Source organism: Chelonia mydas, chromosome 1 (assembly GCF_015237465.2).
Source record: "Chelonia mydas isolate rCheMyd1 chromosome 1, rCheMyd1.pri.v2, whole genome shotgun sequence".
Classification (NCBI taxonomy): domain Eukaryota; kingdom Metazoa; phylum Chordata; order Testudines; family Cheloniidae; genus Chelonia; species Chelonia mydas.
In genome coordinates this window covers 217716996-217742696 of record NC_057849.1, presented here as the reverse complement: position 1 = coordinate 217742696, position 25701 = coordinate 217716996, and the positions used below count along the sequence as shown (strand labels likewise).

Below are 25701 nucleotides of genomic sequence, written 5' to 3'. Positions count from 1 at the left end.
TGATACAAAATCTGACCACTGGCCAAATTTCAAGTCCCTGCACCAAAAGCGTGGTGGCACTTCAGCTTCTCAAAGAAAAAGTCACCAGAATTATTTTGATCAACATAATCTTTTTCCCTAGCCTTGTTCTCAAAAATGTCTGAACTGCTTTGACTGAAATCCCCACCGCCTCAAAATAAAAGCTTGAGGCAGACACCCAGCATGGAAAATTTCATCCCAAATGGTTAAACTCTGGCAACGTATAAGCAACTAAAACCAGGGTCTTATAGTGAGAACTATTGCATAACCTTAACAGGCAGCACTACCAGCTTCACCTATAATAAGGGAAGGCTTCTAAAGTCTGATGGAGGAGCACTGAAGATGAGAGGACAAGGGCTCTAAATTTGTTGAGCTAGGTTACACTAGGTTACAGTAAGCCCACTGTACAGTGGTTTTAAGATAGGAAGAAGAAACTGACTGTATTGTTTAGGCTCCCATGAGCTAAAACATTTAATGATCACAAACTGAGCAACATCATGCAGTATGGATTAGATGAGCTTTAAAAAAGGAGAATTACAGAAAACAGATCTTTTTCCCCCATGATTAAAATCTTGAATGAAAATAATGACGCGGCTGAAATAACGCTTACATGATCAACATAGGGATTTTACTTAGTATGTACAGAATTCTCCAAACAAAGTAGGTCAGCACAAAGGCAGTCTGAGAAGCACCAGAAGCCACCTTGGCCACTGTTAGATGGGAATAGTCTTTGATGGTTTTATCTCATCCAGCTCAGCGTCCAGCCAGCGATATCTCCGGTGACGGCGCAGAACCTCAATTGCTTTTAGCTCTACGGGAGTTGGTTGAATGCCCAGGTCCTCCAACCCAGGAAGATCAGGGAACTTCATGTCTGTTGTATGAAACTTTAAAAAAAAAAAAAAAAAAAAAAGGAACTATAAATGAGCATAGCAGAGAGAACAGCTATACATGTAGTTACTCAGCTATTACAGTGAATCTAATCCTTACTGTACTAAATACATTATATTATACTTATAACTGAGCTCGCCTTTTGTCCTCCGGAAAAACTGGTATGGAATACTACGACTAGAAACAATTTTAAATAAGTCTAAATGCAATGTCACAGCATCACTGCAGATCCTGGTAAACTCTACTTCCAACTATTTGCAAAATTCCCTTGATATTAGTGCAGACTGCTGGAATAAGATTTTTCCCAGGAGAAATAACGCTGCAATATAAGGCACTGCTGGATCTTATAATGGATTACAGAGGACTGTGCAGCTACTGCTGAGGGATTAGGTAACCACATACCACCTCCAGATCTCTGATCACAATATGCATGCATGGATGGGGGTGTTTGGAGGGAGGGAGGCGGCAGCAGGCAGGCCTGATCCAAAGAAGCCATGTACATTTGTGTCCTGAATTAGTTTCAATAGGAGTAGCAGATTTATATTAGGGTACAGGGGAGACAAGCAAATGCACTGCATTTCTTTATTACGTCCCCTCTCTTTCATATATTAATGGGAAGTTTATTCTGCACCACCTGCAAAGAATTAATTAATGCTGACCTTGTATTCACAAGCACACAGCTGGACTGAAATTTCTTCTCTGGCACTTTGTCAGAAAACTTACACAGAATTAACAACTGTGATGGGGTGTTTTATGCAGTTTGCAGTCCTGAACAGATTCTGTCATACAAAGATATGTTCACTCATCTAGCCCCGCCTTACTGTATATTCCCCAATATTTTGGTTCAAGTCCAATTTTAAAATGGCTCAAGTGATGGGACCTTGGGAGAATATTCCATAACCTCTTCCATTTCACACGTCACAACTGAGTTTGAACTTTAAAGTCACCTACAAATGGCTAAATTTGTCATTTTAAAAGAACTGTTATAACTTTAGATAATTTGCAGTTTTTAAATGAAGAAAATTAGCTACCTTTGCTATGAAAGCTCTTTAAAACGAGGTAACTAAAAACTGATTCTGGATTCCTGAGGTCAGCATTTGCACCATGTCCTTGCATCAACAAAACCTAAACACATATCTTTGTTTATGCTATTTATGTTCACCCTATTTAGCTGCACACCGGCAGCATGTATCCTCATCTCTACTACACCACAGCTTTGAACTCCCCATTAAAAACACTTCCCCTGCTTCTCTGCTGTGTGCTCCAGCAACTACATTATCAAACTCTATTTAATCTTGACTACTGCAGCTGCTCACCTTAGAGCAGGGAAACAGCTGGAGTTTGCTTGTTTTGGTTTAGAACATTGCAACCCCTGAGAACCTTACTGCTGCGGGTATCCCACCATGATCCAACAACAAAGGCCCTCAAGCAGTTTATCCAGCTGAGCCCACTGAAGGTGGTGTGCCTATGAGCTGCATTGTTATGATCACAACAGACCGACTGAGGGCAACTTTCCCTAGGGTGGCAGAGGGAGGAAAGAGGGCCAAGTTTTTGCAATATGTCCTGGATTAGCTCATGAATAAATAATAAGCTCTTACATAGCACTTTTCACAAGGGATCTCAAAGTGCTTTACCAAGGAGGTGAGATGTTTCTATTTCACAGAAGTGGAAACTGAAGCATAAGTGACTTGCCCAAGGTCACACAGTGAGCAGATCTGGGAACAGAACCCAGGTCTCCCGACTCAGTCCAGTGCCATGTCCTGCGGACCATGCTGTGTCCAATTAAAAGTGATGCACACGTTATGTTCAGACAGACTATTGCTGCCCTATCTTAGTGAAAGATTATCTAAATAACTCCATTTATGCAAAGATTTGTAGAATATCATCATCAACCTTTGGAAAAGATTACATCAGGTACTGACATCGAGGATATGGCTGCATTTTCGCTAACCCTACCCGTGGAATAACAGGGCTCTGATATGTAAATATTGGCTAATACCCACATTTTCACAGTTGAAACAAGGTTTGGCAAGAGCCACATGGCTAAAACCACATTAAAAACAACTATGAAAAGTTATGGATAAATGTCAAGAGGCAACACTTTTGCCTATTGGTCAGAAGATCACGGATTCCAGTGTTAAATTAAGACTTCGGTCATAACCAATGCCGAGTTTTCACCTTGAGTTGTTAAAGGTGTCATCATCTGGATGGGATATTAAACCAAATTCCCTTCTGCCCACCCTAGTAAAACAAAAATCCTGCTGAAAATAGCTATGTAGGCTTAACTGTGCTACAAGGGAAGGTGCTTGTGATTTATTTAAGTGCCCATAAAACTAGGAAAAAAAATCCTCACTCACTGCACACAAACAGGTAAACTTTCCAACAGAAAACAGTCAGCTGCATGCCAGATATCTACTTACAATAGTTTTCTCTTTCCAGCCACCCCTTCCTCTGATACTTAAGAGAAAAGGTTTATCTTTCCAGGTTACTATCAACAATTCTGTTGTCAGTCAGCCTGGTTCCTTCCTTACATGTTTAAGAGAAATGTGCCAAACCCAGCTGGCCCTGATTTCCCATTAAACAGCTGCCAGACCAAACCAGGGGAACCTCCAGGCTGCTTCAGGTATGCATCCCTTTGCAGTCAACCCCCACATCATCCAACAGGCCTGGACAGGTAAAGTAAGTGGGAATTCATGGGGTAACAGTGGCTGCAGCAACTATGCTATGTATTCCATGAGGACTTTTGAAGACAGTAAAGGAGAACTCTGAAATCTTAACATCTCCATAAAGAGATTTTGTCTCCAAGAACAGTCTGCAAACGTTTGCAGGGTTTATACATTCTGTTAATGACACGCCACAACACCAAATTCTATTGTGGAACACATTGAAACACTGCAATACACAATCTGCAGGGACATCATGTTTCATTACTCCTTGGATTGCTAAGAAACACTCACAACACTTCCCCAATGAAAAGATTAACTAGTGCTGCCCCAGACCTACCCGATCCACTTTGTCTCTCGTTGTCCATGGTTCAAATGGATTAATCTCAAAGAATCTTGCAAATAAACTGTAACCATGAAAAATGGTACAAACATGAGAATTGTCATAATACAGATACACAGAAGGCAATTCAGACAGGCAACAATATTCAGACTACCCAAGGAATTAGCATTTTCTGTTCCATATTTCATTTTCCTAGCTGGAAATTCCATTAGTGCATAGTAAAGAATGTTAAGGTTTCAGCAAATTCTCAGTTATGGTTCTTATTACTATAAATGATCACTACCACATTCTTCCATCTCCCAACCCCAGAGGAATGATATATGTGTGCGCGGAATCTGGGGAGGGAGATAAAAATCCACATCTAATTAATGCTCACTTCTACCCCCACTTTTGAAACTGGAGAGACTAGTATGCCTCTTTTTCAAGTTCTGCTCCTTGGCAGACATAAGCAATAATCTCACCACTCATAAGCGCTACAATTCAAAGCCTCTAAGGCTAAAACGTGCTTGCTGACAGCAACAATTTAATGGATGTGCAAGCTAGGGGATGTAGTTTGGAGCAATCTGCATATATAATTTCCATATTATAAAAAGTGCAGTTTTAGTCTTTAAAAAAATGATTGAAAATGGCAGTAGGGTGATGAAGCTCAATGTTTATTTTTGCTCAATGCCTCAACATCAGATTTGCTCAGTTTAAGTGAACAAGTGGGTTTTCTAACTGCTAGCCCTGCAAACGAAGCCTGAAATCTAAGAGCCAAGATGTTTTTTTTTTTTTCTGGTTCATGCATTATAATCCAATAGTCATGATTCTGTAGGCCAATTTCTGCCTTCAGTTATCCTTACACAATCCCATGGTCTCCAGACGTAAAAGGGCAAAATTTGGTGTTGCAGATTTACTTGACAGCTCTGTCGACGATACTCAAGGCCAGAAAAGAATCCAGTTCACCCTCATAGCTATGCTATCTCTGCAGTGCTAATAAAAGTGAATTCATTTCGCCACTGAATGACAGAACACACAGCAGATCTGGACACCTTTGGTTAGTTTTGATTTAGCAAAAATGAGACCATTTAATAATTGCATAGTGAGCATGCACAGTGAAGAGTTACCTTAAGACTACTACAATTGCACACTTAATTGCAGTACATCCTAATGGGTGGATTTTTGGCTGAGCATGAGAGCTAAAATAACTTATGAGTATTTTGGGAAATTCAGTTTACATCGACTTCTTATTATATCCCTTGCACTTATCCTGTAGTAAAGTTTAAAGACTAATGTAAATACTCAGTTACTTTAAATTCTTCATGCTTCTATCCACTTGATGGGCAGCAATTTCTAAGCCAAGAAAGAATTCTACTTACTGGTAGAGAAGACGTGGGAGTGGGTATGGGAAATAGTATCTATAGGCAGTCGCATACAGATAGTCTACCAAGTCATAAAGAAGGTATCGATGAGGTCTGCAAAAAAAGGGTACCAGGTAAATTATGCTGTTTCATGCCTCCTTTTGCAAATATTCAAGTAACCTAGCAACATCTAGCTTTCTTCAATCTAAATGATTTTTCATTCTTGTTGCCAGAGGGCAATATTAAGGGAAATTTAATGGCTCAAGAGAAAACTGTGTTGTTTGAAACAGTAAGCAATGAGGTCAGTAAAATGTACAAGCATCATATACAGAGTGTGAGGACACAACAGGTTTTATGAGCTTAGTGATACCAACCAGATTCATCCCCAAGGTGTAAGTCTATTGCCTTCAGTGAGCTTACCACAGGTAAATAGGGTCTTATTAAACCTGGATACAACATTTTCAGTGTTGGGACTGACCTGGACTTGCAGTGTCCTAACACTCAGACTTCTATCCACCTTGTCCTGGAAGGAGGCCAGGAAGCAGTGGATCTTGTTTAGATTCACCAACATCTTGTTTTGAACTAGGACCCCAAATAGAAGACTTTGCAAGGAAAAGGGGGTGGTACCCAACTCGAACAGGGGAGAGAATAGGGGCTACCAGAACACCTCTGGACCAAGAGTTTATCTATGTTTATCTGGAGGACTTTGCCTACCAGTGAGAAGGCAGAGTGGTAGAAATCAATAAGAAAACCTCCCAGAAAAAAAAAAATGCATCCACCGCAGGGCTAATACCTTTAGCAATGGAGTGTCACTTTCCTGCTTAACAGGTTGGGCACTAGTTCCACACATAATTGTGGCAGATTAAGAAGAAAACAGATTACTGGAGTTCCCACTCCCCTGCCTGGTTCTTGATCATGTTTTGCCAGTTTGTCCTGGCAGTTTAGTACACTTGTTAAGTAAAAGGCTGAGCCTAATAAAGAATTTCTCTTGGCCCATATAAGGATTTGTCAGAACTCTGTTGCCAAATCTTTGAGACTTCTCATGGAAGCCCTTTATTACTGAGCTATGTGATATGTCACACAGTCTGTTTGAATCCTCATAATGTTGTCATGCAGATCATGATCAAAGGACCATTGAACATGCCAACAGATTTGGTCTCTGAAGGATTTATTGGAAATTCTCAGCTAGCAACCAGTGGCCTTGATGAACCATGAGCCCGGACGTGACTGCTGCAACTATCATACAGTCGGGGCATTCCAGAAGTAATATTTTGTGGCATTTTCATATTTAGTATCCAGGGGAAAGTGGGATTTCAGATCCCGCTGTAAACACAGGAGGATCAGACAGTGCCAGGATTATGGTGACCAGTAGGTGAGCTTGTTAAACTACACACATTACATCTATGCAGATAGCCATGAAACTGCAAGTTGGGACAACTGACTCAGAGAGGTGAACAAACTTTAGTTTGACAAGCCATGGTTCTGATGGGAAAACTTTGTGTTTCTGTGTATCAGAACTCGTGCCCACAAATGGCAAGCTCTTGGAAAGGAAGAGCAACATTTAATAATTGTGTAATTCCATTTTCTTAAAGAATATGGAAAGTGTTATTGTATAACCACAAAAGTTGTCAGGGGGCACCAGAGCAAGGATAGTACAGCTACACCTTTTACTATTTTTGTTTCAACTGACTAGGTCAAATATTTTCTCATTTGTGTGCCTAAAGTCAGATATCTAAATACAGAGTTAGGAGCCACCTAATGTAGGTTGCCTGATTTTCAATGGGGCAGGGCACCAGCAGTTTCTATTGACTACAGTGGGATTTGTGGATCTCAGCACCTTTGAAAAATCAAGCCACCTATATTGAAAATGTTGACAGACTTCAAGATGACGGTGCCCCTTTAATACCTCATTCTTATAAAGCCACATTAAATTCTGTTCTCTTGATACAGCTGATAAAACATGAAATGAAAATGAACCTCCTTTAGCCAGTTACTTGCTTCTTCCTACTGCTTTGCCATTTTTTGAGAAAGATTTTGTAGTGTACTTTTCAGGAAGAGCGAGTAATGGCTGGTTCTGGACAGACAGCATGAAGCACACCTGCCACAACAGCTAGGACACTGCCCCTTCTAGGACCCTTGTGTTTGAAAGATTAATTACAGTGCTGAGGACAATGAGATCACAAGAGGGAAAGACTGACCACCCGCATATGAAACTGGAGGGCTACCATACTGACAATATAATAAACTAATGAAAACAGAAAAGTTATTTAGTCACAGATAGGGTTTTTACAACCCAAGTCCCAGACCACTAAACATATTTTATATAATTGTATGGAGGTTTTTTCAGAAGCACTTTGTAACTTGACTACTTAGTTACCATTCCTCTCCATGTTGTCACCTCATATACTAACTAGATCTAATTTTGCTTTGACCCCACATTACATCACTGAAATGATTAAGTCAGAGTAAAATTTGGCTCTTGGGAGTTTGCTGATATCCTATTCTACCCTGGAGTTTTTGTGCTTAGACCACTGAGTGGCTACCCAGTTTGGTTCTAAGTGCCCCTACAGAGCTGTTCCAGAATTCTCTCCAAATCTAAGCGTCTGCATCAGAGGCTTTCACCAAAGTCAATGGGATTTCTCCTTTAGTTTTTGCCTCTACCTTGTATTACTACTTTATCTTAAATACCAGGTATTGTAAATCAGAATTACTCAAAAATAAAGATTAAGTGAGCTGCTTCTACTTCATGAAAACATCTAAATGGGGCTCTTAACTAACAGAGATAAACTTGTTAATGTGGAATAAGGGAGATGTAACTGACAAATAGATTTCTAAATTTACAGTAAGATGTTAAATTATGTTCTTCAGGGAACTGACTGATAGTTCTCTCCATGCTACTGAAATAATGCATACAAATTTCTCTTTAAGCTTACTCCTCTCTCACTTCCTTTATAGAATATCATGACAAGCACATATGCTATTCAGTCCTATACAATAAAAATCAGTGTTTATAAGAACTGTTCCGTGTGTTGATGTTTACAATATTAGACAAAAAAGAAAACCCAGAACAGAATGTCTTGTGTTAAATATGAACCATCTGCCTGTATGTTGTATCCCTTTCCTACACTATCTTATCTATCTTGTCTAGTTAGATTGTGAGCTCTACGAGCAGGACTGCCTATTTCTCTGGATATGTACACAACAGTAAATACAATGGAGCTCTAATTGGGATTACCAGAATATTAACAATAATGGCTTAAGTCTGTGTTTTTGTTGGTTTTTTTATTATTTTTTTTTCCCAACAAATGAGATGGAATTTATTCCAGCTAAAACGGCATGCATAACACAGCGGAGATGCACAATTTCCTGCATAATATGTAGGGCCCTTCGTTTTCAGTTTTCATTTTATTTAATTTTTCCTGGGAATTTATCAGTGTTTATTACCACAACAAAAAAGCGAAAACCAGTGCAAAAAACTATTAATAGTTTTCCTGGGTAAATATCGGGGTTTATTTTGGTGGCCGGAAAGACAGGGGGAAAAAATATTCAGTAGATTAATGCTTTGAATTCCATTCATCAATGTGGTTTGTTGCAGAACTAAAACAGAACTCAATGCCACCTTTGAGATTAAGAAAATATATCTCTAATCCCCAATAAATCTTTTCATTTGAATAAACAGTTTACTGTTGTAGACTTAGAACTATTAGCATATAAATATTTACATTTAATAATTGGGCCACATTATTTACAGCGCATACACTCAACTTCATCCCTTTCTCCTGTTTTTGTTGTTTTTAAACTTTTGAATACTTCCTTGTGTTCTGAAACGTATTCTGATACAGATTTTCATTTTCTTCCCATTTTAGTGTGTCAAATCTTTAAATCGTTATCTGCTAACGGCTTGAAATGTGTATGTGGTGGGCGTGAGATTCATCAGTATGTTCAGATGCTCATGCACTTCAGAGTGTGTGGACCTGTTTGTTTATTGTGTGTATCTTCTAGACTAGTACATAGCCTTACTTCAACAGGTAACTTTACATATACACACAGACTAATGTATTATCATAATACATCTATCTCATGCAATGTATTGTATTTTCCTAATAAAACAAGTTATTTTTTATATTTTTGAATTATAGAAAAGTAGGGTGAAAATCAGAAAAAAGTGAATAATACATTTTGCAAAATCTGGGAATTTTTCAGTAAAAATCGGTTTAAACTGAAAACGAAGGGGTTTAATAATATGTGAAAAAAGGCACCACATAGAAGCACTACAGTTAATTAGAATCAGATGGGTAACCTACCCAGTCAAGGCATATGTTTTTCCTTTAGCATCAGGATCCTTAATTGCACTAATAATTGCCTTGGCTACATCAACAACCTAAGAGAAATATTTATGTTAGTTTAAAAATATTTTTAAAATAACTTTAGAAAAGCAATTATACATTTTCTACAAGTGGTTTGAAAACAAGTTTTTGTTCTCCCCCTCCCCCCCCCCCTTTTTTTTTTTATAATACCTACATATACAGGTTGCTTCTCTGTTTTCTTGCCCAGAGCAATAAGTGGCACACCGCCAAAGGAACGCATATCTGGTAAAGAAGACACATGAGTAACTTAAGAATGTGATCAGTGAATCAGAGCATTGGGCAATAACCAACACATGATGTTTCAGAGCAAGGCAGAAGAGCCAAAATGCAACTACATAGTGTTGAACTATTGTGGAAAGGAACTATGTTTAAAAGGTGCATAAAAAGTGTTGTTCGACCACAGTCTAAAATGTTTATTAGCTTTTATTGCAATTAGCAGTGCAGAACCCATACAACCTTGGGAAAGGGACCTGGATTCTATTCTGCTGCATGTATCCGCATCAGAATTGCTACATAAATTACAGTTGCAGAATCTTTATTCTTGACGATGCATGAGCCAGAAAGAGAACCCAGCTCAACTATTGCACTCCAGGACTGGCAATTAGATAAAATAAGCAGAGAGTGTCTCAAATACTCCAGATAACAACATGAAGTCCAACACTATAAAGTCACTTTTCATAGTAGACACTGCATATTCTTTCCTAATCCCCACAGATCATGGTCTTAAACATGAGGTTCAGTTTTATTTACATTATATAGATGATGACTTAAAGTACAGGAGATTTTTAAAACAAGTGTGCTTATGCCCTTGAGAAGGGAAATTATTTATTCCCTACTTCCTACAGCCTCTAGGGTTAGTTATACAGATTGCATATTGTTTTATTGTAATACATACTTGCATAATAATTGAAAAATCGGTCCTCTCTTCCAAATATCTCAGCGGGTTTCATAATGATAGCGTCTGGAAATTCCTCCCTGACTACCCTCTCTCCAACAGCCTGCATTAAATCAATATGAACAAACCAAACAACATCTCATTAACATGATTCACTCTAAACAGACTGGGTGTTTCTCAATCTTTTTGATACCAGGCTTGCTGCCTTCCTAAACTGCGTTCTCCAGGACCAGCACCGGTCCACAGATCGGTTGTTGAGAAACACTGATATACAGAGTACTATCGTATCATACTATTGTAGAAATACCTGAACAAAATATTCCATGAACTAACTCTGGCAATAACATCTCAACATTATTTCCATCCAGGCCATTTGGTCTTTGATATGCACAGAGTTATAGCAATGTGCATTTCCCAGGGCAACCCACAAAAGCACCACCAACATTTCTTTAAGGCTACTCAGATATAGTTTACCTATGTAACTCCCTCCTTAGTGACAAGATAAATATGTAAAGTAAAGGAGTTTAAGAAATAGCTTGGCCTCAGCACATTTCTCTGACCATGCAGGGTTCAGAATAAGTCAGGTGAGTCACAGGCCCCCACTTTGCCATCAAAACAAATGACTTGAACAACTCTGCTTGACTACAGTTTAAACTTGGTTGCAGCTGAAATGTTTTCTAACATTTGACTGGCCTATGTTGACAAGGTCAAACTATTTTCTAGCTTAGTTAGAAACCAGGGCTATAACTCATTTTTTAAAATTGTCCTAATATGATTTGGCCCCAGTTTTTAAATTTTGTTTTGATACTATGAAAGTCTAGTGAGTTCATTGAGCGGCCTACATACCCCAAAATGAGACAGAAGCCATCTGAAAAAAGCAAGGGAACAGAAAAAAAGGGTACCTCCTATTAAGAAAAAGAGATTAAACACTAGTACGGATAATTGTGGTGCAAGAGAGCCTATGTGCTGTAATCCCAATACAAAGATAGTACTTTTGAAACCTTTCTATACTCTCGTCCCCCATTTCTTCATTTCCACTACCCACTTATCCCACTCATATGCCACACCACCACCGGTTGTTAGGCCTGTTCCCAAATATCAACTCATTTTTGCTGACCAAGACAGTTTCCTCCTCTTAATAAGAATGGTACTAGATGCAGGGGATGCTTGAGGATATAGGGGTAAACCAGATTAGATCCAAGATTACTTTTTTCACCTATAAATGTGTATGGAGAGCTAGGTGGGTCTGTATACACACTGAAGGGCACACTGCACTGGTCCCAGGCACTCTGTGTCTAATGGTGTAAGGAGACCACATTTTAGGAATTGCTCTCAACCAGGGAAAATGTAACTAAATGGACATAGTTCCCAAAGTACTCTCTTGAAATGGATCTGGCAAAAGTTTTCAGTCTTCTGAATAAAATACAGACTGAATTCAGACTCACTTTATTCCTAAGGTATTTGGAAGGACTTTTCATGTCAGCATTCAGGTGAGAGATGTGAATGAGCTTTTCTACTCCAGCTTCCCTGGTTACCTGGGCAATATCTCTAGGAATATTTACAAATTCATCTTCAAAACTGAAGTTTCTAAAATAAGAAAATAAATGTTACTTTAAGAATCTTAAGAACAACCGAGCCTGTTATCTGGTTCACTGTCATGTTTCCTGAACAGATTTCAGAAGCGCATTATGATGCTATTGTTAGAAAAATGTCCTTAAATTAAGGGACTCTGCATATTCAAGACACAGGCAACTCAAACATAGCAGAATACTGTACCAAAGCAACTCTACTTTGTGGTTTTACCTTGTCTCTAGTTACACTAAAGCACAGCTTTAAAAAATTCACTCATCTGCTTGTCTGTGGCAAGCAAGAAATTTTTCCAGGCAAGTGCTATCAATTTCAGCAGAAGCTAAACTTTTCAAAAATAAAAAATATGCTTATAGCCCTTTTTTCAGGCTACCTTTAAGCCACATGTTAAGACTGTTAACCAATGTGATGTGTAATCTTCCTTAAAACTATCAGTTTCAGTGCTTCTAACTGTTGCTCAGTTTTTTCAAGTTCCAGCCTTGTGAAATCTGACTGGTTTTGTCAGTTTTCACCACATCTATTCAAAACATTGTGAGCTGCCATGAAACTGACAAGAATCAAGTCAATTTCATAGTGTTGCTGCTTGGGAAAACTCCAAACAGCTTCAGAAGCGGGAATTGGAGCTATTCAATGGGAAGCAGAACATAAGAACTGATGCTCGGAAATGGGTATGTTCTCATGGAAGCCAGAAAACTGAAAGGGGCAGAGCAGCAGTGATCACCTCACAGAATTGAAGAGGCACTTGAATAGGGGTGGATGGAACACAGAATGTTCCTTCTCACATTCAGCATCCAGAAGGGCTTGAGGGAGGAGTTTCAAATTTATCAGATACCTCCTAGACTGAGCCTTCTACAAAAAACAGGTCCCCACAGCACGCTAGAGATACAATAACCTGTAGAAATCCCAACATACTACCACTGGCCAGAAACTGAAAAGGGAGGGAGTTGACTTCTCTTGCCTACACACTATTCCTGGAAGTACTCCCAGCTTCCATTATCATATCTGTCTTCGGACAGCAGAAGTTTTAGTCCAGTACCGCTATTATAATCTGCCACCCCAACTCCACAGATCTCACTGATGTCTTTATTTTTGAGCATTCCAGAGTTATGCTGATCCTGGGCAGTTCTTGGAAATGTTACTCTTGCTCTGCTTGCAAAAATGCATATACTAGAAACACACAACAAGAATGAACAGCATCTTGTAGAATTATGCAGTGTCTAAACAACATGGGATACCAGATCAGATCGGATACTAAAACTGCGCAGAAAGGCAAGTATTTCATGAAAGGCTCAGTAACGGAGGTTAGCCATAAAAGGAATCTCACTGTTTTTCTTCCTGCTTATGTGGTTTACAGGTATTAGGACCAGAAGGGATCATTATGATCATGTAGTCTGACCTCTTGCACAACACAGTCCATAGAATTTCATCATTGGGTTCCTGCATCAAGCCCTATCTTCTGGTTGAGCTACAGCGTAGTAGTTGAATTTTTGTTAATGTTTAGTCTTGTAAAAGGTGTCACTTCAATAACCAGACAATCTTCCCCCTAGATAAATCAAGGTTTCTATATGGGGCAGACAAAGGCGTTTTAAATGAGCATGTGAAGAATATATGTAATCCCAGTGGCAAGTCTACAGACACTTCCCCCTCCTTCCTCCCATGCACACAGACAGGCTCTGCATTTAAATTTATTCCAGGATCAACTTTTTGTCTCCCAAATTAGCATTAAAGAGTTCAAAGCTACTGTATTCAGACTTTAGAGATAATGAACACAAATCTGATGGTTTAGATATAACTAGTAATATATAAACCAAGGTCTAAGGAATGGATATCAAATAATATAGACCTTGTTAGATACACAGAGCAAGTAATTTTTTAAAGTAAGTGAGCATTCAGTAGATTCAACCGATGTGACAGGAGGCTAAAAAAGCATCTACTAGAGCAGAAGTAACTAAAACGGCATCTACCAGACAGAAAAGAAAAAAAGCAGGGCCTCCATAAACTAATTGTGATCATCAAATGAGCCTGTCAAGCAGGTTCCCTCCTGAAAGTTATGTGATCTGTTTGAATAGTCAGGTGTAAGTTGAAGCACATGCTTGCTTATAAAGGCATACTGCTTTAGTCTCTAAATTCACAAATATTTTTTCTAATGACACCAACTGACTGTTTACAGAGAAAAGAGAACCATATCGCTACAAATTTTTTGGCCACAATTAAGGATGTCCATGTTGTAACATTTGCTTCTTTGCAGTGCGGACACAAAAAAACATGTTATATCACATTAGGGAGCCATGTTGTAACTTAAATTAAAATGCATGCTACCAATTTTTTTGTCCTTGCTGACAAGAAAAGAAAGTTTTAAATATAGATGCAAGTCACAACTAATCTTCGTAAAGAACTGAGTTCTAGTTTGGGTTGTGTGTATAAACAGGGCCTACACAAACTTGAAGTAGTCATCATCACAAGTAAAAAAACTGGAGACTATCACAGGTCTTTCTTTCAATCTAAAACACGCTTTAGTTTTTTTATGAGTTTCACAATTTATTCTAAATCCCACGAATGTTAATAAATTAGCAGTATAAAAAGGAGCATATTCCTTCTGAAGCTAATAAGGTGTTCATGACAAAATCCCAAGGCGTACATGACAAAATCCCACAGAATTGTAGAGTTCATTCAGAGATTTAGGAACGCTCCTCTAGCTATTCTCATTTATTAAGGTCTACACATGAATAGGAAATGCTTGGCCAGAATTTATATTAGGCCAGAATTCAATCCTGCATCAAAGTGGCGGTGTTCAGTCAGAATACTAGGGTCTCCATTTGCTACAAGTTCTATGAACATTTTTACACTACAAATGTAAATCCACAAAAACTGGTACACATTAATGGAATCATATCATTATTTCAGCAAACCAACATACATTATGATTGAGAAAGCAGTAAATTCAACTCTTTGTAATGGAGCAAATCTCATGCAAATCAGCAAAACTCTGTAACTATGGAAAGAAAGTAAAGCTTAGCTCCAGCTCAGACTCAAGACCCCAGTTAACCCCTCGGTCACACAGAAGAACTGTGGCACACAAGATTTCAATCTTGTCTCTTTATAGATAGGGAGGATAATCCCAAAGTGATCACGTACCATACCTGTGGTGCTAATTATGTTGCTAAAAATATCCAATACCGGTTATGAATCTATCCAAACAGAGAGACAAACAAGAAAATTACTTTGTTTCCCATTCTTGTCCAACAAGATTAATGACCACATTGCTGTGTTCCACGGCTCTTCGGGTAGAGTCTTTGTCTCTAGAGTCCCATTCCTGTAACCATAACACCAAATGGGAAGGTATATGAGATAATGTGCAAACAGGTGTAATCAAAGGAAGTTCTTTCACATAACTTCCATGTACAATTTAAACAGATAGAACTCTGTGGTTTACTTCACAATTGATAACCACTGGCTTCCTAGCATAAATCAAAAGCAATATTATTGCTAAAGTCAAAGCCAAAAGACTCACCAAGAACAGAATTTGTCCCAGGTCACCCATGGGTCGAAGATACATGAGCTCATACTGATCGCAGCGATAGGGTATGATTATCTGGGATCCAATACGCCCTAAAATGTTCAAAACAATATTTCTTGATTTAAATCAAACTATAATATAAATATTAAAGGAAATGCTGCTGTTAAAGTACAATATTTTCTTTTTTAACTGCTTAAAATAAAAACTCAATAGATGAGCTCAAATAACTGGATTCTAGAGATAACCTTTGTGATCAGACTAGTAATGACTTTCACGCATCTGAGGATCTAAAGGTACTGTACAAATAAGTTAAGTTTCTCAATAGCCTATTTTAAGAATTCTTATGGATGCCTCATGGATCAAACCCTGTAACTTTATAATAAGTTTACAGAAGTCAACTGCCTGCAAAAGAAAAATTCTGTGTAATAATATGCCACATACGTGTGTGTATTACAATGATATGACTAGCGAGCCCAAGAAAGTGCCTTACATCTAAGGAGATATATGATTTGCATTGTGATTAATATAATTTTTTAAAAGTTGGGGGAAATTGCAAATATTATTTGACATTTCAAATGATAAAGCACAACTTTAAAGGGTCAGATCAAAATTCTAAATAAAAAAGTACTGCTGCAAAAATGATTCTATTATACAACTAAACACAAGTTCTCATCACTATTTACTTAAGAAACATTATTAATGTTGAAAACATAAGAACTGACCAGAAGCTTCACCTAAACCTAGAACTGGATTTTATGAGTTCAAACAAAAGGTAATTCCCCTTCAAGCATTATTCCCATTACTTTAAAACACGTTCAGATTCTTCTGCACTCCCTGGATCAAAACCAGAAATCTTGTGAAAATAAGCCAGTTTTCATTTTTTGGGACTACAACACTAGACAAACATTAGGAATGTACCATTGAGAACAATCCTACACTGCCGAGGTGGGCAAACTATGGCCGGCGGGACTCTCCTGCCTGGCCCCTGAGCTCCTGGCCCGGGAGGCGAGCCTCCGGCCCCTCCCCTGCTGTTCCCCCTTCCCCGCAGCATCAGCTCAATGCGCCGCCGGAGCAATGCTCTGGGCGGCGGGGCTGCAAGCTCTTCCCAGGCAGCGCAGCTGCAGAGCCGCGGCCTGACCCGGTGCTCTGTGCTGCACGGTGGCGTGGCTGGCTCCAGCGAGGCGGCACAGCGGCCTGTCCTGGTCTCTTGGCAGCGTGGCTGTAGCGCCGCCAGCCACCAGTGCTCCAGGCAGCGTGGTAAGGGGGCAGGGGGGATTGGATAGAGGACAGGGGAGTTTGGGCTGGTGGTCAGGGGCGTGGGTGTGGATAGCGGTCGGGGTGGTCGGAAGGCGGGGAACAGGTGGGTTGAATGGGGGCAGGGGTCCCGGGGGGCGGGGGGGGGGGGAGAGGGGCACTCAGGAAGAAGAGGAGGGATTGGATGGGGCGGCAGGATGCAGTCAGGGGCAGGGGTTCCGGGGGTAGTCAGGGAGAAGGGGTTGGTGGATGGGGCAGGAGTCCCCGGGGGGGGGGCAGTCAGGAATGAGAGGAGGGGTTGGATGGGGCGGCATGGGGCAGCCAGGAGCAGAGGGTCAGGGGGCAGTCAGGGGACAGGGAGGGGTGGATGGGGCAGGAGTCCCGGGGGGGCCGTTAGGGTGTGAGAAGCAGGGGGTGTTGAGTAGGGGTGGTTGCCGGGCCATGCCTGGCTATTTGCGGAGGCACAGCCTCCCCTAACCAGCCCTCCATACAATTTTGGAAACCCGATGTGGCCCTCGGGCCAAAAAGTTTGCCTGCCCCTGCTACACCGGGTCAATTTCTAACCTCCAGTACTCAGGAGATTTCCAGCCCAACTTTGCAGACTGAAAACATGTGGATAGTTTAGACAAACATCTGAACTGCTCAATGTTATTCTCAGGAAACATTACCCAGACGGGTGACAACATATCGTCCCAGAAATCCTGTGGCCCCGAAGACAGTTGCCACAATGCCACTAACGGAGGAACGCCCGCTTCTTCCATGGGGGATCACACTATAATGTACGTGACGATGCTGCTGCAGTGCAGGAGATATTGATGCAGGAATGCCAGAGCCTGAAATACACAATCAAAGGGAGAGAGCATGTGAAGTCACTGCAAGAGTTATTATTTTCACTCCACAGATAAAGTTGAAGTTAGCTTTCCATTAAAACCCTGATTTTAAAACCACCTCCTTTTATTTCCCTCCAAAGAAACCAGTCCGCCCTGAAGTTTCCCATACTACATCTCAAGCTCGGGTAGGATATTTCAGGGAAGTTTGGAAAAGTCAACAAAGGAATGGGTTTGGATACAGGATCAGAGTGAGAGAGAGTTGTGGGGGAATTACAAAGACATAATATAAACACCACAGTAAGACAGACAGGGAAAGGGGTTAACTAAAAGATCATTAAGGCACTGATACAGACAAACACAAGGTAGCTCCTGTAGGGACCTTGAGGAAAGGAAATGTTCTTCTTCCCCAATCCAGGCAACTAGGGGAAACTGATCACTTTGCTATACTGTTTATAAGACAATTTCAAATTAAGATCTTTTTGCTCTTGTCTATACAATGGACCAGGATGAAGAAGTGCTCTGTTCAGCTGTATGTGCTATAAGATGGCAAGATGCAGTATTTTCTTTATCTGTAGCTAAAGCCTGTTATTTCTTATTTGTATTACCATAGCACCTAGGAGACCTAATCAAGGTCCAGAACTTAATTGTGTTAGGTAAAAAGATGGCCCCTGTCTCAAAGAGATTACAATCTATGTATAAGACATGAGACAACAGATGGATACAGGCAGATAGACAAGGAAGTGCAAGGAAACAATGAGACAACATTGGTCATCATGGTAGGCAATGATATCGGTACACCAGCAACCTAATAGCTGTCAAGCTTTCTGCAGGCTTTATGGCAAAGGAGAGTTTTAAGAAGGGATTTGGAGGACAACGATGAGGTTGCTTTGCAGAGGTTTATGGGAAGTTCCACTCAAGCATGAGGGGCAGCATGGGAGAAAGCACAAAGCTGTTTTCACATGTACAAGAAGCAAAATTAATAAATATAAACTGATTTGCCATTGGGCACAGGGATACATGGTAGGAAATGAGGGGTGGGAGTAGATGTGATGACACAGGCATCCGGGAAGGGACACGAGGGGCAATGGACTAGGTGGTTATGAACTGTTACCTGCTCCTGGAATATCTGGGAGACGGGTGAGTAAGACGGGGTAGGAGACTAATAGGGCAGAGGGGGCTGAAGGGGTGGTGGTGTAGACCATGGGCAGGCATGGATAGGGACAGGGGAAAGTAGAAACTTTTAACATTAAACTTCAAATGCTTATTTTCTAGATATAAAAACCTATTCCCTTCCACTGTACTGAAGTAACAATTGTACACCTAACTACCCAGATCCTGAAAGGAAAGCATCCTCCTTGTTTCCCTTGTCTCATCCAAGTACAACTCCCACACACTTCCTATGGACTTGCTAAAGACTGCAGCACCTTAATGTCTAACAGTGCAGGACTACCCTCTTGTGGACCTTACATGCCAACGCAAGTTAAACTATTAGGGCTTATTTTAAAAAATGGGAAATTCACAAACAAAATAATTTGTTAAAGAGTTCAGTTGCAAAGAGTCCAGTTAATGCCATCATCAGTTATACTTTAACACAAACATTTAACATTTTTTTAAAAACCTAAACATTAGAATCCCTCAAAATCAACATTTGAGGAATCTGCCAGTTCATCACGACCATCCTTCACCACTCACTATCACCCCAGCTGATTTACACCTCTGAGTCTACTTGAAAGTTGCCCCCTGAAATCTATAAAGATATACACAAAGGTAAAAAAAAATTACTAGGAGATTATAGAATCTTATTTCCTACTTAAGGGATTCATTTCAATATAGTGTATTACTAATATAACCTGGGTTATTACTCACTTCAGAAAACATTAGCTGTTAGACAATTTTGCAAAATCTACACACACACACACAACTCCTTATAAATAATATACTTCGTAACACTAAACATTTAGTCATAAAAAATATTATTCTACTCAACCAATCCATTTCTTCTATGAGAATTTATAGAACTCACATAAGTTAATATAGGCTAGGACTATATTCCTATCAATATATAACTTCAACAGTATACCTCCAACAATCTTTTTCCTTTATAGAACAAAGCAAGGGGCAATGTTTAAAGTAGGCTAGATGATATAAGTGAAATAGGTGAATAGTGTGTGATCCAGAATTATGTTGTGGTAGAAAACTGGATGGATGGTTTAACTTCATTTTAAAGTATTCTAACATTTGGGGTGTCTTGAAGAGGTAAATAATTTTTGCAACTAAAGTAACTGCTTTTTGAGTAGTTGAGCTGGACTCCTTTGAAAATACACTTTCTACCTTAAATGTTGTAAGTTTTTTTGTGAAAACAGTATATATAATATACACATACAGTATTAGTGCTACTAGTTGTATTACTAACAGCAGGAGAGTTTCAGTCACAACACATCCTCCCAAAAGCAACATTACCTTAGACAGGTATGAACGGAATTTGAAAAATGTGCATTACTAGACAGATGATTAAATCTAGTGGCCAGAAACTAATATGAAAGATGGGGCAAAAGGTTCACCAACAAGATTCCAGTAAACATCCGCAAAGCTACCTCATTATCTTCCTTCAAATCTCTCCACAAAACTCTCATTTTCCATGATACCTACCAAAAAATCTGACAACGGTTAGGCTGATATTGCACTGATACCACTGCCTACCACGCTGACCAATACTGTCTCGTCATTTTCTTGTACTCCCTCATCTATGTCTGTATCCATCTGTTCTCTTGTCTTATTCTCAGATTGTGAAGTCTATGGAGTAGGGGACATCTTTTTGTTCTGTCTTTGTACTCTCTAGCACAGTGGGGTGCTCATCCATGACTAGGATTCCTAAGTGCTAATACAAATAAATGATGAGACAAGATCCAGAGGCAATACTCTGGTAAGAGTCTCGGTCTCTCAGTTGCTAAGAAGGGAAGGATACTGATATTTTCCCCAAAACTATGATCGTGGACCCTATAGGGATTCCATCTTCCCTGTAAAGATCTGATATTTCATCACTGAAACTTTGATTCTTTTGGTTGATGGAAAGAAGCACATCTCTCTCCACCCGTACTCCCTTCTGTTACACCTCCAGAAACCTTCTGATGCTTTTGGGAGGAGTCGTTCTGTTACTCTGCCCTTCCCCAGCTTCCTTCCTTCTCGCTCAAAATAGCTCCATTGCTTGTTCTTGCTGCTACCTGTAATTTTCTGAGGCAGCAGTAGATCGACAGATTTTGACAATGTTACTGCTGCCCAATGTGTTACGAATTACAACAGTGAAACCAGGTTTGTTAATTTCACTCTGCTGCTTCCCAGAGCTATTGTAACTGTCTGCAAAATCAGGAAGGTAGTTCTACATTGGGTCACATTCAGAAAGCTATGTTTGCAACGGTAAGAGTTAGTAACATGGCTTAAAAGTGTTGCTGCTCCAATTGAAGTCACTAGTAGAATTAGTTCCTTTGGGGATTTTGAGGACTTTTAAGAAAGTTTACACACTGTAGAACTTGTTGGCATAGGTATTTTCACCGACCAGGGAGTCTCCTATTTGCCATTAATTTGATTTTAAAAGCCCTGCTTGACTAAATTTTACAACACCCGAAGAGGCAAGGAAGTATCATCTATCTCCAGAAAAGGCATATTTTTTAAAATGTAAAGTGTTAAATGCTCAAAAGAGCTGCCCAAGAGAGGTTTTGGTTGCCAACCTTGAGACACATAGGTCCAGATTATCTGAGGTGCTGAGCATTTTCAGGTCCCTTTGAAATAAACTGAAGTTCTTTATCTCCTTGGGACTTGGCCAAGGTCACAGAGAAAATCTGTGGCAGAGCCAGGAATAGAACCAGAACCCTAATTCCCAAGCCGTGCTCTGACCACCCTTGCTGCAGCTCATCAAAATGGCATTTATACTACATTTAATTAAATTAGATGGTTGCATTCTCTATATACCAGACTACCTCGAGAACAATGCTTATGGTGATGGAATTAAATTTTAATCACTAACTTGTCATGCCATTTATCATTTTATATGCTCCATGTGACTTTAGCATATGACGACCACACAAATATTGAGAAATGAGAGGGAAAAGCTATTCCCAGCCTGTGGAATAACCAACTTGATTGATGCATATAGAACTTACTGAAAGAAAGCTATATCAAAGAGACGAGTACTGAACACAATAAAATCTGTGGTTATTTTTAATCACTTACAGGAATAAATCCAATAGTTTAATTCAGTCCTGCAATCATGCCCCTATTCTCTGCATTTCCTACTCCAATGGTTAACAGTTTCATAGAGTTTGCAGTGTAGACCTGGCCTATGTCAGTTTAGGAATGTGAAAAAAATCCATCCCTAACTGACATGTTACAGAAACAAGGTGGGCAAGGTAATATCTTTTATTAGACCAACTTCTGTTGGTGAAAGAAACAAGCATGACAAAATCCCCCATGTAGACTCAGTTTATACCAGCAACTTTTGCCAGTGTATAGTATGTTGCTCAGGGAGATGCATGGGCAGCAGGTATCGAGGCAGGGGTATGCTGTGCCTCCCCAAACAGCCTAGCGTGGCCCCACTCACATTCCACCCCTAGGCCAGGCCCCCTCCTGTGGTTCCCAGCACCCTGCCCAGGCTGGCTGACCTGCCTCCCACAGGGACTCAGGGCAGCTGGTGCTGAGGCTGTGCCACCCAGCGCAGCAGGGCTGGGGACGCTGACACCTGGTGCACCAGGGCTGGAGCCTCGCTGCTGGGACCTTCAGTAGAGGTGCTGTGGGCTTGTGCGGGTGAGAGGGGGGCAGAAGAGGAGAGGCAGGGCCTTGGGCACACGGGGAGGGGCTGGGAGCCTGTCTCCCCCAGTGGCTAGGTCACTGGTCACTCATGAGGAAATGGATTAACTATGGACTTGTCCACATGGACAGCACTGCTATGGCACCACTGTAGTGCTTTAGTGAAGACGCTATCACGCCGATGGGAGAGAATCTCTCGTTTGCGTAGTTAATCCACCTCCGCAAGGGGTGGTAGCTATGTCGACGAGACACAGCACTGTGTACACTAGGGGCGCATCTACATTACACACTGGATTGACGGGCAGTGATTGATCCAGTGGGGGGGGTCGATTTATCGCGTCTCGTCTAGACGGGATAAATCGACCGCCGAGCTCTCGCCCGTCGACTCTGGTATTTCACCGGAGCGAAAAGTGTAGGCGGAGTCGACGGGGGAGTGGCAGCCGTCGCCTTACCACAGTGAAGACACTGCGGTAAGTAGATCTAAGTACGTTGACTTCAGCTACATTATTCACGTAGCTGAAGTTGCATAATTTAGATCGATTCCCCCGCCTGTGTAGACCAGGCCTAGGTTCACACCCCTGAGCGACATAGTTATACCGATGTAAGTTTTCAGTGTAGACCTGGCCTATATTGATAAAAGTATTCCTTTTGTCAGCATAAGTTCACTCTCTACTAGGGAGCTTTGCCAATAAATATAACTACTGCAGCATAGAGTAGCACATATGTCCAGTGCAACGCAGCTTCTGTGTACGTTAAGGTAAGGAGAGGTACTGTCTCACACTTGTTCTATAACTAAAATAGGTCTACCTTGCTACATTGCCCTGGAAAACATCATGCCCTGTGCGATGTAGGTAGTTTGATCTAATCCCCACTGTAGACACAGCTAGACTGATGGAAGAATTCTTCCACTGACATAGCTTCTACCTCTCCGAGAGGTAGATTCACCAAAGCAACAAAAGAAACCCTTCTGTCACTGTAGTTAGTGTCTACCTACACTGTTGCAGCTGTACTTCTGTAGCAATTGTAGCACTAGAAATACCCTAAAGTAGCTAGGGCCAATCCAATGCAGTACTTTTAATATCAAGACAGATCTTACATTGAACTCTATTAACTGGGGAGCTGGAGCAAAACACCAAAATCATGATAATCCCTGTAATGATTCATAAATTTAAAGAATTCTCAAAACTGTAACCCTATGAGCTTTTCCTAGTGCTCTGCAGAATTACCAGCGGCAGCCGGGGAAGCAGGAGCTCGTGCCCCCTCGCTCGTCTCCGGGCAGCGCGGGGCAAACCCAACGGGCAGCCCGCGCCGGGGGCGGGCGAGGCCGGGCTGCCTCACGCGGTGGCGCCGCGGCGGTGACACTCACCTGCCCTTGGCAGCAGCAGGAGACTGCGGGCAGCCCGAAAGCAGCCAGCCGCCGCCATCTTTCCTCTCCCACAATCCCCCGCGGCTAACGGGTCCTGCGCGGGGACAAGCTTCCTTCCTCCGTCGGCCGGGGAGGCGGCCGAGCCGCCTCCGAGCTGCGCATGCGCCACTGGGCGGGGCAACGGCTCCGGCCCTTCTTCCCCGGGAGGTGGAGCGCGGAGCCGGGCTCAGGGTGGGAGCGCGGGGGAAGCAGCAGGGGTAGGGCGGGGTGTTCGCAGGGAGCCACCCGGGGACGGGGAAGATGGACCCGACCCGATCATCCAACAGCCTGGGCCCTGCCCCCTCCTCTGCCTGGCAGGCCCTGTCTGCGCCTCCGTCGCCCAGCCTCGCCCCGTGCGCCCATCGCCGTGGCGTCGGGGCGTCGCCCGGCACAGCACTGGGCAGGCGCCAAGGACTCGTCGTCCTGTTAGTTTCAGTCAGTGTCACGTGCGCTGTGACTTCACCCCACCCCCCCCGGCCCCCCACGCACACACACTCTCCTGGCCAGGGAGCCCCTCCGGCGGTGTGCTCTGCCCCTCCCCGTGCTGGGGTCCAGCCTCCTGCTCATCAGGCGGCTCGGGTGCTCCCACCGCGGGGACCGTCTCTCGCAGGCGTGTCTCTGGGACGTCGGGGCCAATCCCAGCACCGCCCCTGGCAGGGTCTCCTCTGATGGCTGGGTCCTCTGATGGTGTCACTAGAGGACCCAACCACATGAGCCACACAATCAGGGGCTCATTCCGCGGCACATCCGCTAACGAGATATATGCCATCATGTGCCAGATCCCCCTCTGCCATGTACATTGGCCAAACCGGACAGCCCTTACGTAAAAAAATAAATGGACACAAATCAGACATCAGGAATGGTAACGTACAAAAGCCAGTAGGAGAACACTTCAGTCTTCCTGGACATTCAATAACAGATTTAAAAGTAACCATCCTTCAACAAAAAAACTTCAAAAACAGACTTCAAAGAGAAACTGCAGAACTACAATTCATTTGCAAATTTAACACCATCAATTTGGCCTTGAATAGGGACTGGGAGTGGGCTGCTCACTACAAAAGCAATTTTGCCTCTCTGGGTATTGACACCTCCTCATCAATTATTGGGAGTGGACCACATCCACCCTGACTGAATTGGCCTTGTTCACACTGGTTCTCCACTTGTAACTCCCTTCTCTTCATGTGTCAGTATATTTATGCCTGGATCTGTAATTTTCACTCCATGCATCTGAAGAAGTGGAGGTTTTTACCCACAAAAGCTTATGCCCAAATAAATCTGTATCTCCCTTAGGTACATTTGAAAATCCTAACCTCACTCATTAGTTTTTCTGGAGGGATTGCCATTTGTCAGGTATTTATGCCTACTTCTGAATGCTTGTCCCACTAAGAAACAAACTTGAGACCAAGGGTTCAGCTACAACAACTTTTGGTCGCTACCTTACTGCACTGATTTAAATCATACTTCGTAATTCATTACTTATCCTTTGAACCACCTGGTCCCACTACATTGATCTTGAATGGACCCTAAGGTATTAATTATATGAATTCTGCATATTATCTGTCTATTAAGGACATCCAGCAGTTCTATGATTCCTAACTCATTCCTCCCCCAGCTCTTAAACTTGTTTTTCATCCTGCTGTAAATGTTGCATTATAGCCAAACACAATGTTCTCTAAATCTGCTACATGCACTTGTATAGCCTGGATTTTCCTACAGATTCCTTCTGCTTTTTAGTCTACTTTGAATACAAATAACCAGTCTTGTAGGTTTCAGGGTAACAGCCTTGTTAGTCTG

General features: G+C 41.6%; 1 protein-coding gene across 1 annotated transcript; it reads right to left on the bottom strand.

Annotated features, from left to right (window-relative positions):
- Positions 1-459: 459 nt before the first annotated feature.
- NDUFA9 (NADH:ubiquinone oxidoreductase subunit A9) lies at positions 460-24084 on the bottom strand. Its single transcript, XM_037913539.2, has 11 exons — positions 23869-24084; positions 17541-17705; positions 15613-15710; positions 15323-15414; positions 11960-12101; positions 10515-10617; positions 9774-9841; positions 9557-9633; positions 5271-5366; positions 3910-3976; positions 460-902 (listed from the first exon to the last, which is right to left on the bottom strand). Exons 1-11 carry the CDS (start codon positions 23924-23926, stop codon positions 732-734), a joined length of 1137 nt encoding a protein of 378 aa, XP_037769467.1. The 5' UTR covers positions 23927-24084; the 3' UTR covers positions 460-731.
- Between the last annotated feature and the right edge of the window lie 1617 nt (positions 24085-25701).

Bases quoted from the DNA above. Each gene is read 5' to 3' on its own strand.
- NDUFA9 (XM_037913539.2), bottom strand. From the start codon at position 23,926: ATGGCGGCGGCTGGCTGCTTTCGGGCTGCCCGCAGTCTCCTGCTGCTG. The intron at 15,415-15,612 runs GTGAGTCTTTTG...TTATGGTTACAG, and splicing joins TGGGACAAATTCTGTTCTTG to GAATGGGACTCTAGAGACAA. The intron at 9,634-9,773 runs GTAGGTATTATA...TATTTCTCTTAG, and splicing joins CAGAGAAGCAACCTGTATAT to GTTGTTGATGTAGCCAAGGC.